Source organism: Cetorhinus maximus, chromosome 8 (genome assembly GCF_964194155.1).
Source record: "Cetorhinus maximus chromosome 8, sCetMax3.hap1.1, whole genome shotgun sequence".
NCBI classification, from domain to species: domain Eukaryota; kingdom Metazoa; phylum Chordata; class Chondrichthyes; order Lamniformes; family Cetorhinidae; genus Cetorhinus; species Cetorhinus maximus.
The window spans coordinates 58,853,061-58,879,791 of record NC_135886.1 but is presented as its reverse complement, the minus strand read 5'-3'; the positions used below and the strand labels follow the sequence as shown (position 1 = coordinate 58,879,791).

General features: G+C 44.6%; 1 protein-coding gene across 1 annotated transcript in view; it reads right to left on the bottom strand.

Annotated features, from left to right (window-relative positions):
* LOC144683186 (cyclic nucleotide-gated channel alpha-2-like) overlaps positions 1-26,731 on the bottom strand; it is a 104,770-nt gene that overhangs the window by 6,433 nt on the left and 71,606 nt on the right. Inside the window, exons 4-5 of the mRNA XM_078546148.1 lie at positions 25,614-25,624; positions 21,065-21,169 (exon numbers count right to left, since the gene is read on the bottom strand). Coding sequence (XP_078402274.1) covers positions 21,065-21,169; positions 25,614-25,624 — 116 coding nt within the window. The remainder of the gene's footprint in view (positions 1-21,064; positions 21,170-25,613; positions 25,625-26,731) is intronic.

The following is a 26,731-nucleotide window of genomic DNA, read 5'->3' as shown; positions in this document are numbered from 1 at the left end:
GGAGAGTGGAGCCTTTCGATCCAACCTTAGACAGTTGGCCTCACTATGTTCTTCTTCCAGGCAAACAACATTGCAGGGGAGGAGAAGAGGCACACGATCCTCTTATCCACGTGTGGGAGTAAGACATATGGATTAATTCGAAATTTGTTGGCACCCAGTGCCCCAGATTCATAAAGTTTTGATGACTTAGTGATCCTTGTAAGATTCATTACCAGCCCAAACCCTTGGTGATGATGCAATGGTTCAACTTTAATTCCAAGAATAGAGCCACGGGAAAGACAGTCGCTTGTTATGTGGCAAGTCGGAAACAATTAACTGAATAGTGGGAGTTTGGTACATCAATGATGTGCTTAGAGATCGTTTGGTGTGTGGTATAAATGGAGATGCGATTCAGACGAGATTACTACCTAAAACAAATTTAGATTTTCAGAAGGCATTGGAAATCAAACTGGCAATGGAAGGTGCAGTGCGAGACTCGAAAACCATTCAGGGAGCACAAAATAATGAGCCTCAGCCAAAGAGAGCGTGAAAGTGCAAAGTTTTACCCAGAAGCGGAAAATAGCCACCGCTAGCAGACAAATTAAAAGAGATAACTTAGCAGCAAAAACATAGCATCATGGTAACAGAGGTGGAAGCAGACAACCATGTAATGAAAGCAAAATATTCTGGATGCTAGAAATCTGAAACAAAAACAGAAAATGCTGGAAAAACTCAGCAGGTCTAACAGCATCTGTGGAGAGAAAAACAGAGTTAATGTTTCGAGTTTGTATGACTCTCTGAAGAAGTGTCATACGGACTCAAAACGTTAACTTCGTAATAAATCTCAGTTTAAAAAGATCGAATGTTATTTCTGTCATCGAAATGGACACCTCATGAGGCATTATAAAGATAGAATCAGGCAGACTTTTCAGACAAAAGCAAAAACTCAATGAGATCAACAACGTTGAAAAGCCTGAAGTAATGGATTCAGATATTTATTTATTATATAATTTAAAGGTAGGAAGAACAGAACCTATCTACGTAACGAGAGAGTGAATGAGAGCCCTATCAGAATAGAGGTGGATACTGGAACAACCATTACGGTGATAGGTGAACATAATTTTAAATACCTGAATCATGGGGAACGTAAACTAAATTTGGAAGAAACTGATGCCAAAATGAAAACTTACATGGGAGAAGACATAAAGGTCAAGGGCATAAGTAAAGTCACAATACGCTACAGAGGTCAAACAGTGAAATTACCCTTAATGGTAATAGCAAGTGAGGGACCTGGTCTCCTTGGATGAAACTGGCTGAAAGAAATTAAATTGGAATGGACTGAAATCTTCCAACTGAGAACCAATGGGCTATCAGAGCTACATCAAAAATATGCCTCAGTTTTCAAGGACTAATTTGGAAAAATTGAGGGGCTACAAACAAAAATTCATGTAGGTCCAGAGGCAACACCAAGATTCTTGAAGACAAGACCAGTACCTTATGCAATGCAAGATAAGGTAGATGCCGAACTGGACAGATTAGAAAACCTGGGAGTGATACAACCAGTGCAGTTTTCAGAGTGGGCAGCACCAATTGTACCTGTTCTCAAACCAATCGAAGCATTCGAATATGTGGGGACTACAAATTAACAGTTAATAAAGTGGCAAAATTGGTTAGACACCCCATACCTGAAATGGAAGACTTGTACACTAAACTGGCAGGTGGAACTGCCTACACGAAGCTTAGATATGAGTCATGCTTATCAGCAATTGGAATTAGAGAAGGCCTCCCAGAAATTTGTCACTATTAGTACACACAAGGGATTGTACCAATCCACCCATTTACCATTTGGCGTACCTTCAGCTTGTGCCATATTCCGAAGAATCATGAAAAGTTTATTACAGGGATTGCCCCATGTTGTAGTTTATTTGGATGACGTTCTCGTGACTGGACTCACTGAAAAGGAACATTTGATGAACTTGGAAGGAGTGTTGAAACGTTTTTCGCAGGCTGGAGTGCGGTTGAAAAACGAAAAGTGTACATTCTAGGCGAAAAAGAGGTAACTTACCTAGGTCACAAGGCCTACATCCAGTTGAAGAAAAAAAGTGAAAGCCATTAAAGAAGCCCCAGCACCAAGGAATACATCTGAACTGAAATCATTCTTGGAGATGATCAATTACAATGGACGCTTCTTGCCTAATTTGTGGATAAAACAGGCACCCCTGTATTACTTACTCAAGAAAAGCCAAAGGTGGTCATGGCAAACACCACAAGAAGAATCTTTCATAAAAGTGAAACAGTTTAATACAAACTTCCAGTACATTTTGACCCCAAAAAGCGATTTGATATTAATGTGTGACACTTCTCCCTATGGAGTGGGAGCAGTGCTTTCCCATTGAATGGATGATGGATCAGAATGACTATAGGATGTGTGTCGAGAACACTCAGTGCTGCAGAGTAAAAGTGTACTCTCAAATTGAAAAAGAAGGCCTGGCGATCAGTTTTGGTGTTAAGTAATATGTAGACGGCCATCATTTTACTATCATATTGGACCACGAGCCCTTGCTGGGATTGTTCAGTGAAGACAAGGCTGTACCCCTTATAGCCTCAGCATGAGTACAAAGATGGGCACTGATCTTAGCAGCGGATGACTATACTTTCATTCATAGATCCGGAAGTCAAATTGCAAAATGCAGATGTACTCAGTCATTTGCCCTTGCAAGTAAAAGATGAGGATGTTCCAAATCCTCAGGAACTCGTTTTATTATTGAACTTCCTGGACTCATCACCGATATGCACTAAAAAATTAAAGATTCGACAAATCGAGACCCAGTCTTATCCAAAGTGAGAAATCAAGTTCTTCATGGTTGATCACTGAAATGAAACTGTATTTCCAGACAAGATACGAGATAACCAGTCAGGAAGGTATTTTATTGTGGGGAGCTCGAGTGATTGTTCCTCCAAAAGGACGAAAGCCATTGTTATCTGAACTTCACAGTGCACATCCCGGAATTTCCAAAATGAAGGCAATAGCACACAGATATATGTAGTGGCCTGAGACGGATGGAGGAATAGAGAGTTTGGTGAAGAATTGTGTGCAGTGTCAGCAAGTACAAAAGAGTGTGGGAGTAAGACAGCTTCAACAGCTCCACTACACCCCTGGGAGTAGCCAGGAAGGCCATGTGTGCAGTTACACATTGACTATGTGGGATCTTTTATGGGAACAATGTTTCTATTTATCGATGCACATTTAAAACGGATGGACATATATGAAGTGAAGTCGCCGACATCTGCTACAATAGACAAACCTTGACAAAGGTTCGCAGTCAATGGACGAGCAGAAGTGGTCACATCAGACAATGGAACAGTATTCACGAGTGCTGAATTTCACCGATTTATCAGCCTCAACGTTACTACTCATGTGAAAACATTACCATACCCCCTTCTTCAAATGGACTGGTCCAGAGAGCAGTTCAGACATTCAAACCTGGTATGAAGAAATTGTTTGGAGATTCTATAGCAACTAAACTAGCACGTTTTCTTTTCCATTATAGAACCAGCCCTCATACAACAACAGGTGTCACACCTGCGGAATTGTTGATAAAGCGCTGTCTCTAATCGAGACTGAGCCTAATTATGCCAAACTTGGGGTTGGAAAGTGGAAAGAAGTCAGGTAAGTCAGAAAATTGGACATGACTGTCACAGCCATGACAGGATGTTTAATATAGGAGAGAAAGTCTTTGTGAAAAATTTTAGAGAAATACCAGCATGGTTGTTTGGTGAAACCCAACCCCTCAATCATTTGCAGAAAGTTCTTTGCATGCACCACCCATGCTAGCGCTGTTTGTAATTTACAATCTGGTTGATCAGCCGATATTTTATGTAACGTCATTTATTACCATATTGTTTCTTTCACAAAGACCATTGCAAAATGGGCTCTCAGCTGCAGTGTACATAACTATGATGTTTAAATTTTCGCACATATCTCAAAATTCCTCATTGGCGAATTCCCCACCATTATTTACGAGGAACTTCATTGGTGTTCCTAATCCTGTTCCTACCCATTTCTCCATTACCTTATCGACAATGGTCCTTTTGACTTTACTATGTACCACAGTGGATAGGCTAAATCTGGTTGCCATATCTATGAAGTGTAGTAAAAAAATACCCCTCCAAGTCTCAGCCCTCCAGAGGACGCCCGCCGATGTCATCACAGACAGGGCGTCACAGTCAGCAGGCTGCCTCCAACTCCACTGTGGATGTCCGGGGAGCACCAAGACGTAACGGCAGGGTTAGGACAGTTAAGGAGAATTAGTTGCACAGTCTGGGCGCAGGTATTAATCACTTGTACATAATATTCACTCCTGTCAATAAGCTCCCAAGAATGTCACCCTGCCTGTGGCTCCTTGTTCTGACGAGCAGTGTTCATGTCACTCAGATGTGAAACCTTTCTGCACAAGATAAAGGCAGGTGTCTCAGTCCAGGGCTTCTTCCTGTGCTCTGTGCAGCCTTCAGACCACAGTGATAGTCCAACCTCACAACTCCCTGGAAACATTACTGATACCTGCACCTCAGCGGTGCTGGTCATTGCTGCCAGAATGTAGTGGGCAGATACCACAGAGTTCCATCATTCTCTCGATGTGCTCTCAGCACCTTTAAGGAGGGGCTGGCCCCATCACACCAGCATCTGTGACTAGTGACACTATGCACCAGCTCCTGAAGGGCTGAGGTGCTGAAGGCGGACAAAGCATCAGATGCGTCTAATGTTTCATGGCTGCGTCTCTATGAGATGACCCTGATCACAGACCACAATTGAGTTGCCCTCGGCCAGACCAGAGTCAGACATTCTCAGAGGCTGTTTGAAGATTTATGGAGTGTCCTTACTGCATGTCGTCATCATCCTGCACAAATCCAGCAGCTATAAGGGCCCCCCGAGCATGCCTGCCTCGTCTAACCAGTGTGAGGGCCTCATCCTCATCATTGTTGCCTCCGAGGACCTCCTCAGCCTCATCCCCATCAGTGTACTCCTCACCAGAGGAGACGTGCAGCTCCTCCATCTCCTCCTCAGCCAGCTCATCTTCCCTGTTGCAGCGCCAGGTTGTAAAGGGCGCAGCAGGTGATGACCATGTGTGACACCCTCTGTGGCCTGTATTGCAGGGTCCCACCAGACTGGTCCAGGCACCGGAACCACATCTTCAGCATCCCAATGATCTGCTCCACCAAGTTGTGGGCATGAGCCTCATTATAGCGTCGCTCTGCTGCAGTCTGAGGCCGCCACACGGGTGTCATCAGCCTAGTCCTCTGCGGGTGGCCCTTGTCCCCAAGGAACCAACCCTGCAGCTTCTGTGGACCCTGGAAGACGTCAGGGATCTGCGAGCGACTGAGGATGTAGGAGTTGTGGACACACCCTGGAAACCGTGTGCACACCTGCAGGATGCATTTCTGGTGGTCACACACCAGCTGCACATTCAGCAAGTGGAAGTCCTTGCGGTTGATGAAGTTCACTGTGTGTTGCGAGGGAGATCTGAGCACCACGAGTGCAGTCAATCGCACCCTGCACCTGTGGGAAACCTGAGATCTGGGCAAATCCACTTGCTCCTGCATCCTGGCTGTCCCAGTCCCTGGCGAAATGTACAAAGTTGTGTGCCCTCACAAAGACAGCATCCGTGACCTCATGGATGTATTTGTGGGTGAAGAATTGTGAGATCCCACAGAAGTCACCTGTGGATCCCTGAAAGGAGCCACTGGTGTAGAAATTGAGTGTCGCAGTCACTTTCACAGCCACTGACAGTGGATGCCCTCCATGTCCCCTTAGCACCATGTCCGGCGGCAGCTGGCAGATGTGACTGACCAGTTACCTGGACATGCACAGTCTTCGGCAACACTGGTTCTCGGTCATCTACAGGAATGAAAGCTGGTGTCTATAGACCCTGGGTGTCGCTAGGCGCTGGCCTGCAATGGCTCACTGTGGCTCTTGGGCAACATGTGCAGGAGCCCCAGCCGCTCCATCTTCCTGAGGTTCTGCTTCTGCCTCTGCACAGCCAGGAGCCTCAGTTGCTCTCTCCTGCATCTTCTTTGGGCTCTGTAGGCCATCAGGCATGCAGCTAGTTCACTAGGCCCCATGATCCTGATGTACTCCTCCTGCACAATGAAAGAGAGAGACATGTGGTTAGCCTAGGTGTACTAAGAACCTGTCCTGGTTTTGTGTGATGGCCCCTTAATTCTTTCTGGAGAGTGCTGGCCACCACTCGGATGGCCAGAGATTAGTGCGCTGCATGGCTGCCCTTTAGCTTGAACCATGGAGGAGACTGGTCTAAACTGGGATGCTGACATTGCAAGAGGCTGTGAGCGCCTCCAGCAGTGACTGCACCATGGCCAGCTTTAGCGAGGAGATTGTATAACGTATGTAGTCCAACTGCTCTGCAGTTCACTAAAGTGCTCATGAATTTGCAGTTTTTGCAGAAGTGGGGGAGCTCTGGAGAACTTGGTGGCACTTTGATGCCTCTGCATTGCTTGAGTGGGCAGATAAGCTAGGAGCCCGACCCCAATCATATCAATGTGGCTGCGCCTGAACTGTCTCAGTTGCAGAGGAATGGTCATTTTATACAGGTTTCCCTAATGTGTGGCCACCTCACCCACCCTACCCCCCACCCCGAATGCTTGTGCGCTATATTCAATGGCAAGGCTGCCCTTGCCCCCCAACCCCCACCACCAGTCGCCTCAATGGCAGGATTGCACTTTCCCCCCCTCACAAGTCACCTCCGAGGCAGGGCGGCACTTAACCCCGAACCACCCCCCCCGCCCCCGGCACCCCTGATGCCTGCAAAGCAACAGGAGACCCTGGTGAGCTCTGTAGAACGTTGCTGTGCACTCACCTCCAGTTCACCCAAAGTGAAGGCCACCAAGTGCACGTCACTTCTGTGCTGTTGTGAAACACGTCAGTGTGCTTTCCTATTGATGTGGACGGACAATCCAGCGGGGTTGCAAGATGCTGGCGGGATGGCCTGATAATGATATGCTGATCTATTACAATGAGGTTCCTGATGACCAATGGCAGGAAATACGGTCTGCCGTCAGTGGGCTGAGTGGACAATCGCAACCTGACTTCCTGGCATCATGAAACCAATCGTGCCTTATTGTCATGAAAACACACTAACACAAACACACATACAGAAGCACACCCACACATACACACTCACACAAACACCCTCACAGAAACACATGCAAAACACACTCACAGAAACACACTCACAGAAACACACACACTGAAACTTAGAGTGTTTCTAGGTTTCAGTGTGTGTGTTTCTGTGAGTGTGTTTCTGTGAGTGTGTTTTTGTGTGTGTGTTTCTGTGAGAGTGTCTGTACGAGTGTGTCTCTGTGTGTGTTTCCATGAGTGTGTTTGTGTGTTTCTGTGAGTGTGTTTCTGCGTGTGTGTTTCTGTGTGTGTTTCTGTGTGTGTGTTTCTGTGTGTGTGTTTCTGTGTGTGTTTCTGTGAGTGTGTTTATGCATGTGTGTTTCTGCGTGTGTGTTTCTGTGCGTGTTTCTGCGTGTGTGTTTCTGTGTGTGTTTCTGTGTGTGTGTTTCTGTGAGTGTATTTGTGTGTGTGTTTCCATGTGTCTTTCTGTCAGCCTGTTTGTTTGTGTGAGTGTGTTTGTGTGTGTGCTCCTGTGTGTGCGTTTCTAGGTTTCAGTGTATGTGTTTCTGTGAGTGTGTCTCTGTGAGGGTGCTTGTGTGTGTGTGTGTTTGTGTGAATGTGTTTCTGTGAGTGTGTTTCCATGAGTGTGTTTTGCATGTGTTTCTGTGAGGGTGTTTGTGTGGGTGTGTTTCCGTGAGTGTGTTTGTGTGGGTGTGTTTCTGTGAGTGTGTTTCTGTAAGTGTGTTACACACAAAAACACACACACGGAAACACACTTACAGAAACACACTCACAGAAACACACAAACACACTCACGGAAACACACACACAGACACACTCACACAGACACTCTCACAGAAACACACACACAAAAACACACTCACAGAAACACACTCACAGAAAGACAGCTCACACATATCCGAATCCCAAACTCACTCATGGGTGAATGCTGCATTAAGATGGCTGAATGGATGCCTCTCTGTGCTGCACATTTACAGTGCCTCAGAGTGATCAGCACAGATAGTCCAGGAGGCAGCAGTGACACTGCATATGCATCTCCTTTCAGATTGTCAGACAGCATCAATGTACAGGAGATGGGGTGCCATTGTCCATGATGACACTTTTGGGGGAGGACGTCATGGAGATTAGATGGGTCAAGACATGACAGGTGTAAAAGCTATGGCGAGTAATGGTTGTGGCCATCATTCCCTCCTGTGTGCAGCTTTGGTTTCCTTACCTTAGGAAGGATGTTATTGCTGTAACAGGGGGATTGACGTATGGCATATGGGAATCATGGGATACTTGACTTGAAACTGAAAACTGCTAAACCTTATATATCTGTGAGGCAGAGAGTCATATGAGAAGATCTAATCAAGAGGAAACAAGATCAGGGAAAGAGACAGAATTAGGTGAAAAGACCTCATTAAAGATGAGGCAGTTGCACAAGTGAACTTTTTGTGACAGTATAAATCACCTGCACAAACATTGTACTGCAGACCCCCTACTCGTGAGAGTGCAACTTCTTGCATGCTCATAATAAAGATCGCTTGTTTGAACAAGACATCTGACTCTCGAGCAAGCCCTCGCCCTTTCAATTGCCATAGAGGGAGTGCAACGAAGGTTCACCAGACTTGTTCCTGGGATGGCAGGACTGTCTTATGAAGAGAGATTGGGGAAACTGGGCCTGTATTCTCTAGAGTTTCGAAGAATGAGAGGTGATCTCACTGAAACCTACAAAATACTTAAAGGGATAGACAGAATAGACACGATAAGATGTTGGTTGGATAATCTATATCCAGGGGACACAATTTCAAAATAAGGGGGAAGCCACTTAGGACCAAGATGAAGAGAATTTTTTTACTCAGAGGGTTGTGAATCTTTGGAATTCTCCACCCCAGAGGGCTGTGGAAGTTCAGTCATTGAGTATATTTAATGTAGAGATTGACAGATTTCTAAATGCCAATAACATAAAGGGATATGGGGATAGTGTGAGGAAAGGGCAACGAAGTGGATGATCAGCCATGATTGTATTGAATGGTGATGGGCTGAATGGCCTACTCCTGATCCTATGTTCCTATGTTCCAACAAGTGTTACTTGTGGCACCTTTAAAACCACTCCCTCACTAACTGCACTGTGGGCGTACCTACACCACAAGGACTGCAGCAGTTCAAGAAGGCAGCTCACCATCACCATCTCAAGGGCAATTAGGGATGGACAATAAGTGCTGGCCTTGCCAGCGACACCCTCATCCCGTAAATGAATAAAACAAAAACTGGAATCCTAACCAAGGGGAGGTAACAAGGGTTGTTTGAAGAAGCATCTGTTTCATTTAAATCATGTCTCTCCACTAGCTAGAGTTGTAGAAGATGTAGTCCAGGGCAGCTGCTACTCTGGAGAGCCCAGAGAACCCAATGTCACCTGAAGATACTGTGTTACTTTATTCCAGTGTACTCATGCTGGTGGGCTTTGTTGTACATGTAGAATGGGCGGCACAATTTGGTGAGCACTGCACGGATGCACAGGAGGTGGTAACGGTGGCAGTAACAGATGTAGCCTCTTGCCCTTGGAGAAATGAGGAGAGGCCCAGTGATGCTCAGCTCCATGCAGATTGCGAGCTTGGGTGTCACCAGCAAAGCAGCACACGGTTCAGCAGCTGAGTGAAATTTGGGGATATCTGTCAGAGTTCTAGAGGCAGTGCATTCCCATTCCTTGGTACCTCTGACTGTGTATGCTGGTTTGATGACTAAGACAGATAAAAGGAGCCTCAAGTGTGTCAAGCCCCAGTGGGGTTCAGGCACCTGGAGGAAGCAAGTCACAGTCATTGCATACACAGGAGAATGAAAGGCAGCACACTATCTCCAGATGGACTCCAGGCGCAGGGACAGCAGCCTACAGAAGTGACTGTAAGCAAGCATATAAATACATGGACCAGCACTTGTATTTAATCAGTGTTAAAGGTCTCAGCATTCAATGTATAATGACTCGTGTTTTTATTTTTATGCAACAATTGACAATGATCAGATGTAAAATCCAATTGATGGGTGATATGTAAAAGTGATAGCCTCAGGGGTACCTGTGTTGACAGAAGGCTGACAGGCACAGACAGAGTAAAAACAAAAAACTATTGCGGATGCTGGAAATCCTAAACAAAAACAGAATTACCTGGAAAAACTCAGCAGGTCTGACAGCATCGGCGGAGAAGAAAAGAGTTGACGTTTCGAGTCCTCATGACCCTTCAACAGAACTCAGAGTACCTGTGCTGATAGAAGGCTGACAGGCACAGACAGAGCACCTGTGCTGACGGAAGACTGACAGGCACAGACAGAATACCTGTGCTGACAGAAGGCTGACAAGCACAGACAGAGCACCTGTGCTGACGGAAGGCTGACAGGCACAGACAGAATACCTGTGCTGACAGAAGGCTGAAAGGCACAGACAGATGGTAAGGGTTTCTTATGAGAGGTCAGCATGTCCAGCTCTGGGAGGGATGAGAGAATCAAGAACCTGCCTGCCACGCATGTCACTGTCCTGTGAGCCAGGCTCTGCTGCGCCCCCTTCATCTTCAGTTGGCACCTGTGGAAATGCCGCATGCTCTTCCTGTTCTGAGGACACTGCTCATTCAGTGCCTTCCTGTGACTCCAGCGCTACTCCCTCTGGAGCACCAGGTTGTGTATGTACAACAGTCAACAATGATGCAGGATATCAAGATGCTTATAGCAGGGCTCCCCTGATCTACCGAGTTTCCTTGAAACCTCACACATGCCTGCACGATCTGCTTATACCAGTCACAAATGACTTGAACATGTTCACAAGGGCTGCTTTGAGGGAGCTTTGATGGCCACATGAGTACAGTCAATGACTTCCTGAACCTAGAGCAACCCAGCCTTGGACCCCGAAGCCAACTGCCCTCTCAGCCTTACTGGTCTGAGTAGTTGTGAACTTGATATATTGGCCAACCCAATGGTACGTGGCAGCTGACTGAGAGACACCACACCATTCTCCAGGCAATCCCTGGAACTAACCACAGGCAGAAAGGTTGTGTCAATGTCACCTTTAGGCCACAGGCATTGGGTGTCTGCCACTTCCCACTGGCACCAACTCCTGCTCCATACACTATACAGTTCCACCACCCCCAAGAGAGATACAGCCTTCATAGACATCGGTGCTCAGACCTTTCAATGAAGCTGAGCCTCTGATGCTATATCTTTTGTGTTGGTTAGTGCCTTCTGCTTCCCTCTTACCCCATCTCCCCACCTTCTCATACACATCCAATGGCACCAGAACTCCCCTGGTCATTACACAGCTGCTCCATGTGGCTGTATCTCCATCTCAAAGCCTGACAACATTGACCCCATATCCAAATGAAACCTCCACTGCAATGAGCCCCTCAAGAACCTTGTCCTGCCTCCAGTGGCTGCTTTGGACCTGGGAGACAGCTTTCCATTAGCAGCACTTCACTTTGGCCTCATCTTCTTGCTTCTTCAACATAGAGTCTGCAGCCAGCTCCACAGCATGACTGCAAGATGACTACACAATTCACATGATGTTCATATCTCATCTCACTTGAGTAGGCGACACTCTGAGCCTCTGGGGAGTTCAGAGAAAGGTAGGAAAATATGTGACAATTGTTTGTTTAACAACTGTAATTGCTTGCTGAAATGTCACCCACTTTACCTCTGGTAAAGTGACAGGAAGATGTTGGGGAGCTGATCCAATGTCATTTTACCAGCCCCACCCCTCCCACACCAGCCTCCATTCCCATTTCCACAGCACAAGTAAAATTCTGCCCTTAACTCTGTTTCTCTCTGCACAGATACTATTAGATTTGCTGAACAATTGCAGTATTTTCAGTTTTTATTTCTGCAGTTAAACATGATCATAATTGTATGTAGAAAACATACAAGTAAACACATGACAACATACAGATAAATATGTAACTGAGTGCAAAACTATATCATAATCATATGCAGTGAACATGTCAGCATACTCACAATCATATCACACATAATCATGTCAAACAGTATAAACATATGCAAACATGGATGTAAAATGAGGCAAAGCTGAAACACAAAATATGCATATCAACATGCGATCGAAAACCATGCAGAGAACCCACAGACAGTGAAACAGAGCAACAGGCACAGGCTCACAGACACTGAAACAGACCCAAAGACGCAGACACTGAAACAGAGCCACAGACACAGGCTCACAGATGCTGAAACAGAGCCACAGACACAGACTCACAGACACTGAAACAGAGCCACAGACTCACAGACACTGAAACAAACCCAAAGACACAGACTCACAGACACTGAAACAGAGCCACAGACACAGAGTCACAGACACTGAAACAGAGCCACAGACACAGGGTCACAGACGCTGAAACAGAGCCACAGACACAGGCTCACAGACACTGAAACAGAGCCATAGACAGAGTCATGACACTGAAACAGAGTCACAGACTCACAGACACTGAAACAAACCCAAAGACACACACTCACGGACACCGAAACAGAGCCACAGACACAGAGTCACAGACACTGAAACAGAGCCACAGACACAGACTCACAGACACTGAAACAAACCCAAAGAAAAAGACTCACAGACACTGAAACAGAGCCACAGACACAGACGCACAGACACTGAAATAGAGCCACAGACACAGGCTCACAGACACTGAAACAGCCACAGACACAGACTCACAGACATTGAAACAGAGCCTCAGACACAGAGTCACAGACACTGAAGAAGAGCCACGGACACAGAGTCACAGACACTGAAACAGAGCCAGAGGCACAGGCTCACAGACACTGAAACAGACCCAAAGACACAGAGTCACAGACACCGAAACAGTTCCAAAGACACAGACTCATCGACAGTGAAACAGAGCCACAGATAGTCACAGACACTGAAACAGAGCCACAGACACAGACTCACAGACACTGAAACAAACCCAAAGACACAGACTCACAGACCCTGAAACAGAGCCACAGACACAGACTCACAGACACTGAAACAAACCCAAAGACACAGACTCACAGACACTGAAACAGAGCCACAGACACAGACTCACAGACACTGAAACAGAGCCACAGACACAGAGTCACAGACACTGAAACAGAGCCACAGGCACAGGCTCACAGACACTGAAACAGAGCCACAGGCACAGGCTCACAGACACTGAAACAGAGCCACAGGCACAGACACACAGACACTGAAATAGAGCCACAGACACAGACTCACAGACACTGAAACAGACACAGTCACAAACTCACAGACATTGAAACAGAGCCACGGACACAGAGTCACAGACACTGAAACAGAGCCTCAGGCACAGGCTCACAGACACTGAAACAGACCCAAAGACACAGAGTCACAGACACTGAAACAGAGCCACAGACACAGACTCACAGACACTGAAACAGAGCCACAGGCACATACACACAGACACTGAAACAGAGCCACAGACACAGGCTCAGACACTGAAACAGAGCCACAGACACAGACTCACAGACACTGAAACAGAGCCACAGACACAGACTCACAGACACTGAAACAGACCCAAAGACACAGACTCACAGACACTGAAACAGTCCCAAAGACACAGACTCATCAACAGTGAAACAGAGCCACAGGCAGTCACAGACACTGAAACAGAGCCATAGACACTGAAACAGTCCCAAAGACACAGACTAATCGACAGTGAAACAGAGCCACAGTCACAGACACTGAAACAGAGCCACAGACACAGGCTCACAGATGCTGAAACAGAGCCACAGACACAGGCTCACAGACACTGAAACAGAGCCACAGACACAGGCTCACAGATGCTGAAACAGAGCCACAGACACAGACAGTCACAGACACTGAAACAGGCTCACAGATGCTGAAACAGAGCCACAGACAGGCTCACAGACACTGAAACAGAGCCACAGACACTGAAACAGAGCCACAGACAGTCACAGACACTGAAACAGAGCCACAGACACTGAAACAGACCCACAGACACAGACTCACAGACACTGAAACAGACCCACAGACACAGACTCTCAGACACTGAAAGAGAGCCACAGACACTTAATTAGATTGACATAGTAAAGCATTTATGAATATTCATATAAATTTTCAGATTAATATGCAATTTAATTCTGTTAGTTTTAAAAATACTGTATCACTGACTACCTTGCTAGAATTAGTTTGCATCGAGGAAATGCAGAAACAAATTGTGATACTGTGATGGTGATAAGATAGTTGAAAGTTTTAAAATATTGGTTTAATTCCCCCAGGGCCATGTCCAGGTTCAGGAATGAGAGATGTGGCTAGGGATGAAAATTTACCAAGCAAGTCTAATAATAATGTCTGCACCTCATGAGACACATAAGTAAGTGAGAAAGGTCCAATGTCTGGGACAAAATTTAAAGCTTAGAAATTTCCAGTTAGTTGTTAACCCGCATGCAGTTTGAAAAATGGAAAGTTTCAGCCCCAGGACAGCAATAAAATCAAAGCAGCGTTAGAAAGGTCAGATGTCAGTGTTTTGCTTTAATCCCCAACCTCACCTGCCCACTCTGCTGCTGATACTCTGCCATTTACTGAGCAATCACCTGACAGGGAATATAAGTGGCAGATTGACACACCTCAGTGCCAAGCAATGCTCAAGTGTGGAATGTCATTTAATTACAATGATCTAATACCGCTCTTCAAGATGCAGAAAGGGTTTAATAGGGCACACATAGAGAAGGCATTTCCACTTGTAGACGTAACTAGAATTACAGTCGTATCATAGAAGAACAGAAGGAGGCCATTCAACCTGTCATGTCTGTGTGTGCTGGCGCTCTGAAGGAGCAATTCACCTAGTGCTAATCCCCTGCCTTCTCCCCATAACCCTGCACATTCTTCCTTTTCAGATAATAATCCAATTCCCTCTTGAATGTCTTGATTGAACCTGTCCCAGACAAAAGGTTAATAAACAAAATTAGAGCACATGGGATTGGCGGTAATATATTGGGTGATGATTGGTTAACGGACAGAAAACAGAGCAGGAATAAACGGGTCATTCTCAAGTTGGCAGGCGGTCACTAGTGGTGTACCATAAGGATCGGTGCTTGGGCCCCGGCTATTCACAATCTATATCAATGATTTAGATGTGGGATTCAAATTTAATATTTCCAAGTTTGCTGATGACACAAAACTTGGTGGGAATGTGAGTTTTGTGGAGGATGCAAAGAGGCTTCAAGGAGATTTAGACAGACTAAGTGAATAGGCAAGAACATGGCAGATGGAATATAATGTGGAAAATGTGAAGTTATCCACTTTGTAAGGAAAAACATAAATGCAGAGTATCTCTTAAATGGGGAGAGATTGGGAAGTGTTGATGTCCAAAGATACCTGGATATCCTTGTTCACAAGTCACTCAAAGCTAACATACAGGTTCAGCAAGCGACGGGGAAGGCAAACAGTGGGAAAAATTGTGGGGTTGTGCGGGGGCAGGCGGGGGCGGGCGGGGGCGAATCTGATTGGCCATTTTATGTGGGCGGGCCACTTAAGGCCCGCCCAGCGTGACGCTCGCCTGGAAGTGCTGAGCGCTCCCTGTATGGCAGGGGAGGGTTCCCTGAGTTGGGGCCTGCACATGCGCGCAAAAGAGTACAGAAATCTCCCTGAGGCACTGTCATATGAGCTGGGACATGTCAAAGAATTACTTGAAAAATTTTTATTGAATGTTAAAACACTTCATGAAACCCCATCTCGCCCGTGGATGAGGTTTCGTGAAAAATGTGAAGGCCGCCTGGGCTCTTCGCCTGCCCATCAACCTTAATGTTGGACGAGCTGCTCAAGTTAGCTGCTTAAGTTAGTTTTTAACAGGTCTTAATAGGCCTTTGATAGTTTGGCAGGCGCGGAGCCGAATAGGCTGCCCCGCCAAACTGGAAATCTAAATGATGCGCAGTGACGTCAGGATGCCCGCTCAACGTCACCGCGTGTCATTTTACGCATCGGCAAACAGGCCTCACCTCCGCTCGTCGACCAGAGAATTCAGCCTGGTATGTTAGCGATTATTACAAGTGGATTTGAGTACAGGAGTAAGGAAGTCTTGCTGCAGTTGTATAGAACTTTGGTAAGACCACACCTGGAGTATTATGTACAGTTTTGGCCTCCCTATCTAAGGAAGAATATGGTTTGCATAGAGGGAGTGCAATGGACGTTCACCAGACTAATTCCTGCGACAGTGGGACTGTCCTATGAGGAGGGATTGAGAAGACTGGGTCTGTATTCTCTAGAGTTTAGAAGAATGAGAGGTGATCTCATTGAAGTGTATAAAATTCTTACAGGGCTTGACAGAGTAGATACAAGAAGGATGTTTCCCCTGGTCATGGAGTGTAGAACCAGGGGACACAGTCTCAGAATAAGAGGTACGCTACTTAGGACTGAGATGAGGAGTTCAGTGAGAGGGTGGTGAGTCTTTGGAATTCTCTACCCCAGAGGGCTGCAGAGGCTCAGTCATTGAGTACATTCAAGACAGAGATTGATAGATTTCTAGGTATTAAAAATATTAAGGGTTATGAGGAAAGTGCAGGAAAATGCTTTGAGGTAGAAGATCAGCCATGATCTAGTTAAATGGTGGGATAGGCTTGAGGGGCAAAATGGCCTCTTCCTGCTCCTGTTTCCTATGTTCCAATATTCCTATGAATCTGCATCCACCTTACTCTCAGGCCGTGCATTCCGGATCCCAGGCACTCGCAGTGTGAAAATGTTTCTGCTCATGTCGCCATTACTTCTCTCGCCAATTACCTCAAATCTGTGTCCTCTGGTTCTCAATCCTTCCACCAATGGGAACAATTCCTCCCTATCTACTCTGTCCAGACCCCTCATGGTTTTGAACACCTCTATCAAATCTCCTCTCAACCTTCTCTTCTCCAAGTAGAATAGTAAGCGTAAGAGAGTCACTAATAAATCTAATTGGGTATTCAATGGGGAGTCACTGGACTAGAATTCCAGAGAAAAAAACAAAAATAGCTGGAAAAACTCAGCAGGTCTGACAGCATCTGTGGGGAGGAATCCAGTTAACGTTTCGAGTCCGTATGACTCTTCATCAGAACTAAGGAAATATAGAAATGAGGTGAAATATAGCTGGTTGAGGAGGGTGGGACAGGTGGAGCTGGATTTTGATCCCTTCCCCCCACCCCACCCCCACTAGCGCTATCTGTCACTTGCTCCTCCTGCTTTCTACCCTTAATGTCACCATTAGCACATTTCTTAGCTAGTATCACCACCGTCAACACCTTTTTGTCCTTTTGTCTATGACATCTTTGGCAATCTCTTCTTTGCCTCCACCTATCACTGGCCCTCTATCCAGCTCAGGATAACTCTCTTCCTCTCCTCAGATGCTGTCAGACCTGCTGAGTTTTTCCAGCTATTTTTGTTTTTGTTTCAGATTTCCAACATGCGCAGTATTTTGCTTTTATCTATAGAATTCCAGAGATCCAGGGTATTGTTCTAGGGACCTGGGTTTGAATCCCACCATAGCAGCTGGCAGAATTTAAATTCAATAAGGGTCTGGAATTAGAAGTCTGATGATGACCACAAAACTATTGTCAATTGTCGGAAAATACCCATCTGGGTCTCTAATGTCCTTTAGGGAAGGAAATCTGCTGTCCTTACCTGGTCTGGCCGACATGTGACTCCAAACCCAAAAGCGATGTGGTTGACTTTTAAATGCCCTCTGAACAAGGGCAATTAGGGATGGGCAATAAATGCTGGCCTAGCCAGCGACGTCCACATCCCATGAATGAATAAATAAAAAAAAGGAGAAACTTTATCAGTGGTTAGAATATAGAACAAATACCATGAGGAGTCATGTGAATAACGTCGATTCATTTAAAGGGAAGCTAGCTAAGCTGTTGAGGGAGAAAGGAATAGAGGGTTATGCTGGTCAGCATTAGATGGAGGGTGCAGTGAGGTTGATGTGGAGCATATGTTTCTGTGTTATACACTCTATGTAATTCTGTGTAATACAATCATCATCCAATTCCCCAGCAGCATCAGAGCCAGAAGGCAGCACTGGAACATAAGTAACAGGAGGTGAAAATTCCTCAGAAAGGATAGCACTGATTGAGCAAAATTCACCATTTCAGCTCTGACAGTGAGTGGAATGAACACAGCTCACTGCTATCTGACAATTTGATTTTGTCATTATTGCAAGAACTGACCAAGCCAACAATATGACGATTCCAAAAACAAGACCATGACTATAAACCTAACCAGAACAAAAACCGATCCATGTTTTGACTTCTTAAAAAAAAATTATTCGGATGTGGGCATCACTTGCTGGGCCAGCATTTAATACCCATCTCGAGTTGCCCTTGAGAAGGTGGTGGTGAGTTGCCTTCTTGAACTGCTACAGTCCATGTGTTGTAGGTAAACCCACAGTGCTGTTAGGGAGGGAGTTCCAGGATTGCGATAAAAACTGTGAAGGAATGGCGATATAGTTGCAGGTTTGGAACGTGCTGCCTAAGGAACCTTGGTGAGTTGGTACAGTGCATCTTGTAGATGGTACACACTGCTGCTACTGTGCATCGGTGGTGGAGGGAGTGAATGTTTGTGGATGGGGTGCCAATCAAGCAGGTTGCTTTGTCCTGGATGGTGTAGAGCTTCTTGAGTGTTGCTGGAGCTGCAAGGGGAGAGTATTCCATCACACTCCTGACTTGTGCCTTGTAGATGGTGGACAGACTTTGGAGAGTTAGGAAGTGAGTTACTCACTGCAGGATTCCTAGCCTCTGGCCTGCTCTTGCAGCCACAGTATTTATATGGCAATTCCAGTTCAGTTTCTGGTCAATGGTATCCCCTAGGATGTTAATGGTTAATTCAGCGATGCAGTTGCATGTCATCAGAAGATGGTTAGATTCTCTCTTGTTGGAGATGGTCATTGCCTGGCACTTGTGTAGCACGGACATTACTTGCCACTTGTCAACCAAAGCTTTTAAGTTCACCAGGTCTTGCTACATGCTGCTCAGGAGTCAAGAATGGTGCTGAACATTGTGCAATCATCAGAGAACATCCTCAATTCTGACCTTATGATGGAAGGAAGATCATTGATGAAGCAGCTGAAGGGACACTACCCTGAGTAACTCCTGCAGTGATGTCCTGGAACCGAGATAATTGACCTCATACAACCACACCCATCTTCCTTTGTGCTAGGTATGACTCCAACCACGGAGAGTTTTCCCTCAATCCCATTGACTCCAGTTGTGCTAATGCTCCTGGATGCCACTCAGTCAAATACTGCCTTGAAGTCAAAGGCAGTCATTCTCACCTCACTTAACCATAGCTACATCTTAATGGTAACTAAACACTAACCATAATTGTGCTCCAATCGTGGCTATGTCCTAACTGCGACTATGTAATAACCACAAAGCCTCCAGCAGGGCACAGGGCACCTTCACACAATATCCACTTTGTCCCTCTGACTGTGATTTCTCTCACCACACTAAAAACTCTCTCAAATCAGCATCCCTTAAGTGTCAGCTGTGGCTCAGTTGGGAGCAACCTGGTTTCTGAATCAGAGTTAAGTCATATGGGACAAGCAGGAAAGTGGTACTGAGGCAAAGAAAAGATCAACCATGATAAAAGCAAAATACTGCAGATGCTGGAAATCTGAAACAAAAACAAAAACAGCTGGAAAAACTCAGCAGATCTGACAGCATCTTTGGAGAGGAACACAGTTAATCTTTCGAGTCCGTACGACTCTTCATCAGAACTGAGAAATATAGAAATGAAGTGAAATATAAGCTGGTTGAGGGGGGTGGGACAGGTAGAGCTGGATAGAGGGCCAGTGATAGGTGGAGGCAAAGAAGAGATTGCCAAAGATGTCATAGACAAAAGGACAAAGGGGTGTTGACGGTGGTGATATTAGCTGAGGAATGTGCTAATGATGACATCAAGGGTCGAAAGCAGGATGAGCAAGTGACAGATAGCCCTAGTGGGGGTGGGATGAGGGGAAGGGATCGAAATAGGCTAAAAGGTAGAGATAAAACAATGGATGGAAATACATTAAAAATAATGGAAATAGGTGGGAAAAGAAACATATATATATATTAAAAAAATTATAAATTATTGGAAAAGGGGGGATCAGAAAGGGGGTGGGGATGGAGAAGAGAGTTCATGATCTGAAGTTGTTGAATTCAATATTAAGCCTGGAAGGCTGCAAAGTGCCTAGTCGGAAGATGAGGTGCTGTTCCTCCAGTTTGCGTTGAGCTTCACTGGAACATTGCAGTAGGCCAAGGACGGACATGTGGGCATGAATGACAGAGCAGACTTGAGGGGCCAAATGGCTTACTCCTGTGCCTATTTCTTATATTATAGGACTTGAGCACAAAAATCAAGGATGACACTCCAGTGCAGTACTGAAGGAGTATACTGCACTGTCAAAGATGCATGAGATGTTAAACCGAGGCCCTTCAGCCAGCTTGGGTAAAAGCTCCCACAGTCCTATTTCGAAGAAGAGCAGGGGAGTTCTCACTGGTGTCCTGGGCAATGCAATCATTATTGCATTGCATTTGTGGGAGATTGCTGTGCATGATGTTGTACATTACAACAGTGGCAACACTTGAAAAGTACTTCATTGGCTGCAAAGCTGGCTGGGACATCTTGTAAACACAAAATTGCTACATAAATGTAAGACTGAAGGGTTAGTCTTCAAATTACTGCCAGAAAGGTTTGTGTGACAAATTGGGATTTTGGGCCAGTATGATTCTGGCATCACATGTGATTGAGTGAATATTCTGATGCAATGTTGTGGACAATCTACACTTCAAATGCCAGACTATCTCTGTACTACCACTGTGCGTCACTTAACACCATTCTCACGAACGGCTGAGGGTGCAACAAGCAATGATCTACATTCAGTATTCTTCCTACATTGAGAGTATCTGAGCTACTGCTCAACACCATGCACTGCCTACCTGCACACCAGGAAACACCAGTTATAGACAACAGGCAGTGTGATGACAGCCAGCCAGTGGTAATACACATTCTCCGCAGGGTCTATCACAAACACTGAGCACTTCCTGTAAAACAAAAAAAAAAGAATCAAATCATGAAGGGTTGTGCAATGGGAGAAGAGAGAGCCAAATAAACACACACAGTCCATCTATTCTCATCCACAGACAAACACACACACAGTCTATGTATTCACATTCACAGACAAATAAACATATACAGCCCATGTATTCTCATTCACAAACATATAAACACACACACATTCCATGTAATCTCATTCATAGACAGATAAACACGCACAGTCCATGTATCCTCATTCACAGACAGATAAACACGCACAGTGCTTACATTCTCATTCACAGACAGATAAATAGACACAGTGCTTGTATTCTCAGTCACAGACGGGTAAACACACACAGCCCATGTATTCTCATTCAGGCAGATAAACAAACACATTCCATGTATTCTCATTCACAGACAGAGAAACACACACAGTCCTTGTATTCTCAATCACAGACAGAGAAACACACACAGTCCTTGTATTCTCACCCTGAAAGGTAGACATACATAGCCCATGTAATCTCATTCATTGACAGAACAACACACACAGAGCATGAAATCTCAATCACAGACAGATAAATACACACAGGCCATGTGTTCTCATTAACAGACAGATAAACACACTCTCTATCTTCTCAGTCACAGACAGGTAAACACACACAGTCCACGTATTCACATTCAGAAACAAAGAAACACACACAGTTCACGTATTCTCATACACAGACTGACAAATGCACACAGTCCGCGTATTCTCATTCAAAGACAGATAAACACACAGTCCATGTATTTTCATTCACATTCAGGTGAACACACATAGACCATGTATTCTCTTTCACAGGCACATAAACACTCAGTACAAATATTCTCATTTCACAGAAAGATAAACACACAGAGTACATGTATTCTCATTCACAGATACATAAACACACATACCCCGTGTAGCCTCATTCACAGACAGAGAAACACACACAGTCCATGTACACTCATTCACAGACAGATCAACACACACAGTCCATGTATTCTCATTCACAGACAGATAAACACACATAGTCCATGGATTCTCATTCAGAAACAGATACACACACAGTTCATGCATTCACATTGAGAAACAGATAAACACACAGTACATGTATTCTCATTCACCTACATAAACACAAACAGCTCATGTAGCCTCTTTCATGGAAAGATACAAACAGTACATGAATTCTCGTTCAGACTAATAAACAAACACACTCCAAATATTCTCATGCTGACAGCTAAACATGCACACTCCTTGTATTCTCATTCAGAGACCGATAAACACGCACAATGCATATATTCTCATTCACTTTCAGATAAACACACACAGTCCATCAATTCTCAATCAGACCAATAAACACACGCAGCCCATGCATTCTCATTCATAGAGAGAAAAACACACACAGTCCCTGTATTCTCATTCAGACAGATGAAACACAGGCCATGTATTCGCATTCACTGACAGATAAACAGACACAGTCCGTGTATTAAAGATAAATAAACACACACAGCCCATGTATTCTTATTCACAGACAGATAAACAGACACAATCCATGTATTCTCATTTAGACAGATCAAAACACGGATCACATATATTCTCATTCAGAGACAGGTAAACACACGCAATCCATGTATTCTCATTCAAAGACAGATACACAGACACAGCCTATGTATTCTCATTCACAGACAGATAAACACATTCAGCCCATGTATACTCATTCACAGGCAGATAAAGACAAACAGTCCACGTGTTCTCAATCAGGACAGATAAACAGACACAGTCCATACATTCTCATTCACAGACAGATAAACATACACAGTCCCTGAATTCTCATTCACAGACAGATAAACATACACAGTCCCTGAATTCTCATTCACAGACAGATAAACATACACAGTCCCTGAATTCTCATTCACAGACAGATAAACATACACAGTCCCTGAATTCTCATTCACAGACAGATAAACATACACAGTCCCTGAATTCTCATTCACAGACAGATAAACATACACAGTCCCTGAATTCTCATTCACAGACAGATAAACATACACAGTCCCTGAATTCTCATTCACAGACAGATAAACATACACAGTCCCTGAATTCTTATTCACAGACAGATAAACATACACAGTCCCTGAATTCTCATTCACAGACAGATAAACATACACAGTCCCTGAATTCTTATTCACAGACAGATAAACACACACAGTCCATGTATTCTCATTCATAGACAGCTAACCTCACACGGTTCATGTATTCTCACTCTGAAAGATAGGCCTGGACAGATAAACACACACATTCGATGCATTCTCATTCACAGAAAGATAAACAAACTCCGTCCAAGTATTTTCAATCACATACAGAGAAACACACACAGTCCATGTATACTCATTCAAAGACAAATAAACACACACAGTCCATGTATACTCATTCAAAGACAAATAAACACACACAGTCCATGTATACTCATTCAAAGACAAATAAACACACACAGTCCATGTATACTCATTCAAAGACAAATAAACACACACAGTCCATGTATACTCATTCAAAGACAAATAAACACACACAGTCCATGTATACTCATTCAAAGACAAATAAACACACACAGTCCATGTATACTCATTCAAAGACAAATAAACACACACAGTCCATGTATACTCATTCAAAGACAAATAAACACACACAGTCCATGTATACTCATTCAAAGACAAATAAACACACACAGTCCATGTATACTCATTCAAAGACAAATAAACACACACAGTCCATGTATACTCATTCAAAGACAAATAAACACACACAGTCCATGTATACTCATTCAAAGACAAATAAACACACACAGTCCATGTATACTCATTCAAAGACAAATAAACACACACAGTCCATGTATTCTCATTCACAGGCAAATAAACAAACACAATCCATGTATTCTCAATTATATAGATAAAAACACAGACCACATATGTTCTCATTCACAGACAGATAAACACACACAGCCCATGTATTCTCAGCCACAGACTGATAAACACACATAGTCCATGTATTCTCAATCAGAGACAGATAAGCACACACAGTCCATGTATACTCATTCACAGACGGATAAACACATACACAGTCCATGTATTCCCATTCAGAATCAGATAAATACACACAGTACATGCATTCTCATTCAGAAACAGATAAAAACACACAGTCCATATATTCTCATTCATAAAAAGATAAACACACACAGGCCGGATATTCTCATTCACAGACAGGTAAACACACACAGTCCATGTATTAAGATAAAAGCAAAAAATTGCGGATGCTGGAAATCAAAAACAAAAACAAAAATACCTGGAAAAACTCAGCAGGTCTGGCAGCATCTGTGGAGAGGAGCACAGTTAACGTTTCGAATCCGCATGACTCTTCAACAGAACTAAGGAAAAATAGAAAAGGGGTGAAATGTAAGCTGGTTTAAGGGGGGTGGGGGGTGGTTGGGACAAGAGAGCTGGATAGAGGGCCAGTGAAAGGTGGAGATAACCAAAAGATGTCATAGACAAAAGGACAAAGAGGTGTTGAAGGTGGTGATATTATCTGAAGGAATGTGCTAATTAAGGGTAGAAAGCAGGACAAGCAAGGTACAGATAGCCCTAGTGGGGGTGGGGTGGGGTGAAGGAATCGAAAAAGGCTAAAAGGTAAAGATAAAACAATGGATGGAAATACATTTAAAAATAATGGAAATAGGTGGGAAAAGAAAAATCTATATAAATTATTGGAAAAAACAAAAAGGAGGGGGAAAAATCAGAAAGGGGGTGGGGATGGAGGAGAGAGTTCATGATCTAAAATTGTTGAACTCAATATTCAGTCCGGAAGGCTGTAAAGTGCCTAGTCGGAAGATGAGGTGCTGTTCCTCCAGTTTACGTTGAGCTTCACTGGAACAATGCAGCAAGCCAAGGATGGACATGTGGGCATGAGAGCAGGGTGGAGTGTTGAAATGGCAAGCGACAGGAAGGTCTGGGTAATGCTTGCGAAAAGAACAAAGATATTCTGCAAAGTGGTCACCCAGTCTGCGTTTGGTCTCTCCAATGTAGAGGAAACTGCAATGGGAGCAACAAATGCAGTAGCCTTAGTTGAGGGAAGTACAAGTGAAATGCTGCTTCACTTGAAATGAGTGTTTGGGCCCTTGGACGGTGAGGAGAGGGGAAGTAAAGGGGCAGGTGTTGCATCTTCTGCAGTTGCATGGGAAGGTGCTGTGGGAGGGGGTTGAGGTGTAGCGGGTGATGGAGGAGTGGACCAGGGTGTCACGGAGGGAACGATCCCTATGGAATGCCACCAGGGGGGGGTGAAGGGAAGATGTGTTTGGTGGTGGCATCATTCGTTGCTCCCAATGCGGTTTCCTCTACATTGGAGAGACCAAACACAGACTGGGTGACCACTTTGCAGAATACCTTCTTTCTGTCTGCAAGCATTATCCAGACCTCCCTGTCGCTTGCCATTTCAACACTCCGCCCTGCTCTCATGCCCACATGTCCATCCTTGGCTTGCTGCATTGTTCCAGTGAAGCTCAACGTAAACTGAAGGAACAGCACCTCATCTTCTGACTAGGCACTTTACAGCCTTCTGGACTGAATATTGAGTTCAACAATTTTAGATCATGAACTCTCTCCTCCATCCCCACCCCCTTTCCGATCCCCCCCTTTTTTCCCAATAATTTATATAGATTTTTCTTTTCCCACCTATTTCCATTATTTTTAAATGTATTTCCATCCATTGTTTTATCTCTACCTTTTAGCCTTTTTTGATTCCTTCTCCCCACCCCACCCCCACTAGGGCTATCTGTACCTTGCTTGTCCTGCTTTCTACCCTTAATTAGCACATTCCTTTAGATAATATCACCACCTTCAACACCTCTTTGTCCTTTTGTCTATGACATCATTTGGTTATCTCCACCTATCACTGGCCCTCTATCCAGCTCTCTTGTCCCAACCCCCATCCCCCTTAAACCAGCTTATATTTCACCCCTTTTCTATTTTTCCTTAGTTCTGTTGAAGAGTCATGCGGACTCAAAACATTAACTGTGCTCCCTTCCACAGATGCTGCCAGACCTGTTGAGTTTTTCCAGGTATTTTTGTTTTTGCAGTCCATGTATTTTCATTCACAGAAAGGTAAACACACACGGCCCATGTATAAATACACACAGTCCATGAATTCTCAATCACGGACACAGAAACGGACACAGTCCATGTATTCTCACTTTGAAGGATAGATACACACTGCCATAGACAGATAAACACACACTTTCGATGTATTCTCAGTCTAAGAAAGATGAACAAACTCCATGTATACTCATTCACAGACAGAGCGACACACACAATTCATGTTTTCTCATTCAAAGACAAATAATCACACACAGGCCATGTATTCTCATTCACAGACAGATAAACACACAGATCACATATATTCTCAGTCACAGGCAGATGAACACACGCAGTCCATATATTTTCATTTGGGCAGATAAACAAACCATCCACATATTCTCATTCAAACTGATAAGCACACACAGTGC